At 43.8% G+C, this 7,456-nt stretch overlaps 1 protein-coding gene across 1 annotated transcript in view; it reads right to left on the bottom strand.

Annotated features, from left to right (window-relative positions):
* The window catches only part of LOC309548451 (SET domain-containing protein 4-like), a 37,116-nt gene extending 30,008 nt beyond the window's left edge, over positions 1–7,108 (bottom strand). The window contains exons 1-3 of the mRNA XM_082248395.1: positions 6,982–7,108; positions 1,735–1,852; positions 125–220 (exon numbers count right to left, since the gene is read on the bottom strand). Coding sequence (XP_082104521.1) covers positions 125–220; positions 1,735–1,798 — 160 coding nt within the window. The 5' untranslated portion in view covers positions 1,799–1,852; positions 6,982–7,108. The remainder of the gene's footprint in view (positions 1–124; positions 221–1,734; positions 1,853–6,981) is intronic.
* Positions 7,109–7,456: the final 348 nt, after the last annotated feature.

The following is a 7,456-nucleotide window of genomic DNA, read 5'->3' as shown; positions in this document are numbered from 1 at the left end:
TATTGTAACTGTACTGTCTGCCCTCATGTTGTGAAGCACTATAAAAACTGTTGGCGCTATATAAATCCTGTATATTATTATTAATAATAATAATTTCCACTGACGTGCACCCTAAAAATGTTACCTGGAAAATGTGCTGTCCTTAGCTGGCTGTCACAGAAGCCCCTCTTCTTCAGCCACTTTCTCAGCTGAACGTACTGAATGTCACAGCTTTGATTCACTACAAGAAGAAAGATTATAAGCATGGTGCAGTATACAATATATAAGGTACAGTACAACTCGATTTGAAAAAAAAAAAACAAAGAGTGGGGCTGTCTGTAGGACCGGTCGGCCATCATCTGACATTTTTTATAAAGTTCCTAAAATAACTTTTACTCTTTTTGCTAAAGAAAAAAAGCTCTCCCTCTTCCCTGCTCCTCTTAGCTTCACTTTGTTACTGGGGCCTGATTTTCCCTAACTTAAAAGTGTTACTAAACCCACAGTCAGTAAACGCAGTAAAATCAGCCTGTATATGCAATTAAAGCGGTAGTTTACTCTGCTTTTTAACTTTTATCTACAGGTAGCCTATAATAAGGCTTACCTGTTGTAGGTAAAATGAATATCTCCTAAACCTGCAAGGTTTAAGAGATATTCACGCTGCATGCAGCCTCTGATACCAGTCCAGCGCATCTTCCCGGACCTTCAGAGCCCCTTGCCAGAAAGTGAACTCCTGCGCACATGCGCGGGAGTGACGTCATCGCCGCTCCGGCCACTCACAGCGCTGGAGCCGCCGAACCCTGAAGAGACCCTGAGGGAACATGTCAGCTGCCTCAGCAGTGTCCAGGCGACCGTGTTGGAACTTCGTTCTAAGGTAAGTATTTCATAATGTGCTCGTATGCGATGCAAACTAGCACACTATGCCACTGTCCTGCAGGGATTGTTTTATTTTGTTTTTTGGGGGGATACAACCGCTTTAAAGCATGCTTGTTATACTCACTGTGGAACTTAAGGTATTAATTAAAATCATTGTGTAAAAAGGCTGTTTGATCCTGTCTTCTCTGCTCCTCCCCTTCTTTTACTGTCCACATCTTCTTCCGGTACAGAGCCTTGGGGGCACTCTGCACATGCCCAGTTTGGTATGTATTTCTGGGAGAGTGCATTTGATCGGCACAGGGCCAATCAGTACTGTCCAGACAGAGGGTCAGGAGTCATGCAGCCTCATAGGACAGTCAGAGGAGAATGAAAACTTCTCCTACAAGCTTTAACCAGTGCTCGGCAAGACACTGATTGAAGTCACAAGACTGCTATATACTGCTGATGAAAAAAGGTATTTAGCAGTTTATATTATACACATATATATATATATATATATATATATATACGTAATTCTTGTAAATGAGCAGCCCAAACCAACTGTATACATTATATATATATATAATAAATGTATACAGTTGGTTTGGGCTGCTCATTCACAAGAATTACATGCAAAATAATGGTACCGCTTTCAGCACCTAAAATCCAAAAGAATCATACCGCCAGGGAGGTTAAAGATCATAGTGTGCATGAGGTCTGAAGGTCAGGTATCTGCAGAAAGGTAGACCTTTAATAACGGGTAGGAATCGTTGGTGTGCTTATGAAGGCATCAGCTGCCCAAACATGGTGTGATGGATCCCATTCTGATTAATTCTCCTCTTCCCACTATAAAATCTTTGGCCTTAGCCACTCTGCGGAACAAAACAGAGCCTGCCCTTTTACCTGAAGATACTTCCAGATTTTTCCGTTTCCTCCTTCGGCCTGTGCGTCCTTTATTCTTCTTCATATCGACTCTACAGGGTAGATGTATAGACCTCACGTAGAAGAACCACTGACTAGCCTAAAATACAGAACGGATTTTATTTCAATTATATATTACTACAAGTTAAAGTGTTATATATTACTACATGTTAAAGGGGAAAAAGAAAAAAAAATGGTGAACAGGCAGAATTTATAATGCAGAGGAGACATAAAAGTTTCCTGCCTACCTTCTAGTGATCGACCGATATAGTTTTTTTTTTTTGGATATCGATATTTTGGTCATCGCATATCGGTATCGGCCGATATTTTCGCACATTAAAAAAAAAAAAACATTTTTATTTTTTTTATTTTGTTTTTACAGGTACTCTTGTGGAGGGATCTGGGGGTCTAAAAGAACCCCAAACCCCTCCTCTGCACTTAGTGCAGATCGGTCCTCGATATATCGGCTTTGCCGATAATCGGTCCATCTCTACTGCCTACCTTCCTGGCCACCCAAAACTCTAAACTGATGACCTGTAGGGGCTTTTAAACTGTCACCTATGGAAAATTTAGGGTGCTGACGTTTGTCGCCGTTTTACAGGTGTATGCAATGTTAAGGTTTAAAGAGGTATTACACCAAGACCAAAAATCTATTGTATTACAGCTTACCAATCATTAAGATGTGGTGGATGCATCAGTTTTCTTTTCTTTGGTTTTTCCTGTTTTCACCTGATAATCTGGCCAGTATAACACACCTCCTGTACTAGTGAAACTCAACTCTGGAAGAATGAGAACAGGAGGCATAGCAGACAGCAGCATTATCAGTCTGGGAGGGAGGGGACTGGTTGGAGGGCAGAAAAAATGTGCGGTTGAGACGCATTTTTGATACCCTCTAACAGCCCCCCCCCCCCCCAAGCTGCAATAGGCAGCGAGTGTTGACCCATACACACAAGTCAATGGGGAAGCACCACAAATGCCCCACAACCACGTGCAATGCACAAGGTTGCGGCGTAATTGTCAGCCCAAATGGGGTTAAAACAGGTGGTGTGGATGCGTCGCAAACACTTCCTCAACGCCTGTCAGTAGCCTCTGGAGCTTCACAGGCAAGGGAGATTTAGACGTATGTCTAAATCTACCCTTAAGCTCCGTTCACACCTGGGCAATTTAAAATCACGGCAAATTGCAGGGCGTGTGCAATGCCATTACTTCTTAATGGCGCCCCAACAGCGCCGCGATTTTGCCATGATAAATCGTGCTGCAATTGTGTCAAATCGTAATGCGTGATGTTTGTTGTTCAAATAGAGCAGAAGCTTTTTTTGAACGACAATGTCACACGTTGCAATTTATCGCGTGACAATTGCTGCAAAAACGTGGCGCCATTGGGGCACTATTAGGAAGTAATGGCAAAACAAACGCGTCCCGCGTTTTGCCACAGTTTGAAATCACGGGCAGAATGTAGGCAATTCTTCACGCAATTTAAATCACCCAGGTGTGAAACGGAGCCTAAGGCCCCTTTCACACATGGGAGTCTGTCGGCGGACTCCGTTTTTCTCAGCGGGGGATCGACCTGCCAATCCCCCACTGAGCAGGCGGATGGCAGCTCTGTCTCCGCGCTGTGTGCTGAGACAGAGCTGTCAGGTCCCCGCTGTTCTCTATGGGGGAATCAGATGAGAACGGACTGCCTGTCCGTTTTCATCCGATCTGATCTGCCAGACGGATGGAAAATAGGGTTTCCATCCGTCCAGATTTGACAGACCCCGATCGGATGTCAGCGGTCATGTCTCCGCTGACATCCGATGCCCCATGGAGATGCATGGGGCATCTGTTCAGATCCGCCTGAAAAACTGACAAGCGGATCTGAGCTAGTGTGAAAGGGGCCTTAGATGTATTAGCAGATTTAGATACAATAACAAATTGAAGCCAAACTCCAGCTCACACTTTATAATCAAGCAAACATTTTGTTTTTCTTTTGGGATAAAGGTTTCGCATAAATAAATAAATGCTGATCATTGTAAGCACCCCTGTCAATGTTAAGTGGTTTTGTCTCATCCATGTAAACTGATATACACTGCTCAGAAAATTAAAGGAACACTTTGAAAACACATCAGATCTCAATGGGGAAAAAATATTATGCTGGATATCTATACTGATATGGACTGAGTAATGTGTTAGGAAGGAAAAGATGTCACATAGTTTTATGGAAATTAAAATTATCACCCTACAGAGGGCTGAATTCAAAGACACCCCAAAAATCAAAGTGAAAAAATGATGTAGGGTAGTCCATTTTGCTGAAATTTCATTGCAGCAACTAAAAATGGTACTCAGTAGTTTGTATGGCCCCCAGGTGCTTGTATGCATGCCTGACAACATCGGGGCATGCTCCTAATGAGACAACGGATGGTGTCCTGGGGTATTTCCTCCCAGATCTAGACCAGGGCATCCCTGAGCTAATGAACAGACTGAGGTGCAACCTGGCAGTGTCGGATGGACAGAAACATAATTTCCCACAGGTGTTCTATTGGATTTAGGTCAGGCAAGCGTGGGGCCATTCAATGGTATCAATTTGTTCATCCTCAAGAACTGTCTGCATACTCTCGCCACATGAGGCTGGGCATTGTTGTGCACCAGAAGTAACCCAGGACCCACTGCACCAGTGTAGGGTCTGACAATGGGTCCAAGGATTTCATCCTGATACCTAATGGCAGTCAGCGTGCCATTGACTAGCATAAGAGGTCTGTGCGTCCCTCCATGGATATGCCTCCCCAGACAATCACTGACCCACCACCAAACCGGTCATGCTGAACGATATTACAGGCAGCATAACGTTCTTCACGGCTTCTCCAGACCCTTTCACGTCTGTCACATGTGCTCAGGGTGAACCTGCTCTCATCTGTGAAAAGCACAGGGCGCCAGTCGAGCGCCAATCGAGCGCCATGGTGCCGGACAGTGAGTACAGAGCCCACTAGATGTTGGGTCCTCAGGCCACCCTAATGAAGTCTCTTTTTGATTATTTGGTCAGAGACATTCACACCAGCTCATCCTGTTCCTCCTTGCACAAAGGAGCAGATACCGGTCCTGCTGATGGGTTAAGGACCTTCTACGTCCCTGTTCAGCTCTCCTAGAGTAACTGCATCTCCTGGAATCTCCTCCATACTCTTGAGACTGTGCTGGGAGACAGAAAACCTTCTGGCAATGGCACGTATTGATGTGCCATCCTGGAGGAGTTGGACTGCCTGTGCAACCTCTTTAGGGTCCAGGTATTGCCTACCAGTAGTGACACTGACCCTAGCCAAATGCAAATCTAGTGAACAGTCAGAAAAGATGAGTGGGAAAAAAATGTCAGTCGCCCTACCTGTAAAACCATCCCAGTTTTGGAGGTTGTCTCATTGTTGCCCATCCAGTGCACTAGTTGTTATTTCATTAACACCAAAGCAGCTAAAACTGATTAACAACCTCCTCTGCTACTTTACTGACCAGATCAATATCCCAGGAGTTTAACTGACTTGATACTGTACTCTGATTAAAAAGTGTTCCTTTAATTTTTTTCAATTCATTTCAATTCATTTCAAAGAAACTCAAGTGGTTGGGGTGTCATTGCCACCATCCCTTCTTACACTGTTATGGACCAACTCCTCTTTGAGTGGGATTTATAGGCAATTATACAACCATATGTATATAAAAAAAAAAAAATTTATTGTCACTTGCAGTTAAAATATTTTTTTTTTTTAGCATATGCAGAAAGCTATACAAAATGCCATTGAATACATTGTGTATAAAGTGTCAGAACATGACATGGTAGGTACATACAATGACTAGAAATAGTGGCGTATCCCTTTAATTTTTTTGAGCAGTGTATTTTGCTAGAGAGCTTGAAAAAACCAACAGACTTGCTGGCTGGATCACCAGATAAAAATACTGCAGAGGAAAGAAAGCTCAGAAAAAGAAAACAAATGCAGTCATCACATCTAAGTCCCGGTTCACACTGAGGCGACCTGGTCGCCTCACAGGTCGCCGTAGGTCGCCTCCCATGTCGCCGTAGGTCACCTCCCATAGGGAAGCTGCGGACCCGTTCTAATAGGAGCGACACAAGTCGCTCCGACTTAGAAAAAGGGTCCGGAGCTTCTTTGGGGCGACCAGGAGGCGACCGCCATAGATTTCAATGTTATGAAGTCCGTGGCGGCCGCTCCGAGGTCGCGGTGCGCTGCTCGCACCGCGACCTCGGAGGTCGCGGTGCGAAGTAGCGTCGCCCCTATGTGAACGGGGCCTTAGAATTGGTAAACTGCAAAATAATAAATGTTTGCTTTTGGGTTTAGCACTGCTTTAATATGTTGGGTATCTATTTACTCGGCGCAACCTTATCTTTTTTATTTTACCAAAAATCCGGTAATATATATTGCGTTTATATGCCCTAAAGTTTAGTGTATTCTTGCGTTTTGTAAACTGTTGTGCTGTTGTGTTACATAAAAAATTGTAATTGTCACTATTGTATTCTCTGGGGTGTCTGTTTTCAAAAAATATTTAATGTTTTGTAGGTTTTACATATTCTTCAGGCCTAAAGGCTCGGTTGACATTGGTGCGATGCGGGAACCCTGCGAACCCACTGCGGGTTCCCGCATCGCACCCGACTCACAGGCAGTTCACACTGCCATATGCGAACTGCTGGGAGTGTTAATACAAAGTTAATGACACCCCCAGGCCAGTTTGCATATCGCAGTGCCAACTGTCAAGTCGGACAGGAATCGGATTGCATAGGTGTGAAGACCCTTGCGATTTGATTCTGGTGCGGAGCAAAAAAAGGGTCCTGCACAACTTTGGTCCGATTGCGATGCGAATTTAGCCATACAATCTGTATGGCTGACTTTGCATCGCACAGACATCGCATGTGATTTGCACAGCAGTGCGGTGCGATTCACATGCAATGTCTGACATCACTACAGTGTGCAAAAACAGCTTTGGTAGCAATAGGGTTAAGGATGACAACACTGATGAGAATGATTTACAGAGCCCCTGCTGGGGCCCTTCGCCTGCATAGTCACTTTTATTCAAAACATGAATTTATTCTTCAAGTAAAAGTAATTTATGTCTGTACATGTTATATAGTATACTATATTTATAGTACATGGTAAGTGTAAGGTGTGATCTTTAATAGATAATGTGAATAATAGCTGTTTTAAACTTTTTTATCCATTTAAAAAGCAAGACACCCCTCCCAACCATGCAAAAGTGTACCTCTTAGACAGGCTATGTCCTCTGGGATGGTGGGGAGGAGAGGGCTCATACCCGGTCACAGCACGTCTGCTTGCTGTATATACATTCACTTCTATATGTACAGGAGAGAGAGAGAGAAGACCACACGTGGGAGACATACTTCCACTTCCGGGTTGCTGCTCTAAGCGCCGCTATCTATTGGTTGTTCAGTCATGACATCGCTGACACTAGTAAAAGTTCCTATCTACTTCTTCTACACAGAGTGTCCTCAGTACAGGAGGCGGCCATTTTCCCTGAGCTTTCCACTCATTGACCTGTAATTGATATAGAAAAAACAACAAATATATGAATAGTGATATAAATTTGCAGCTTTTACTAATAATATTACTATTATGTACAGTAGCCTGCAGCACTTTTTAAAAAACAGCATATACCGTGCAGTTACCTCACGCGGGGCGTATGAATCTGTGCCCCATATTAGGGCCGTTATTCTATC

Source organism: Pelophylax lessonae (assembly GCF_965119305.1).
Source record: "Pelophylax lessonae genome assembly, chromosome: 2".
NCBI classification, from domain to species: Eukaryota; Metazoa; Chordata; class Amphibia; order Anura; family Ranidae; genus Pelophylax; species Pelophylax lessonae.
The sequence above is the reverse complement of the archived record's forward strand: the minus strand, read 5'-3'. Positions and strand labels throughout refer to the sequence as shown.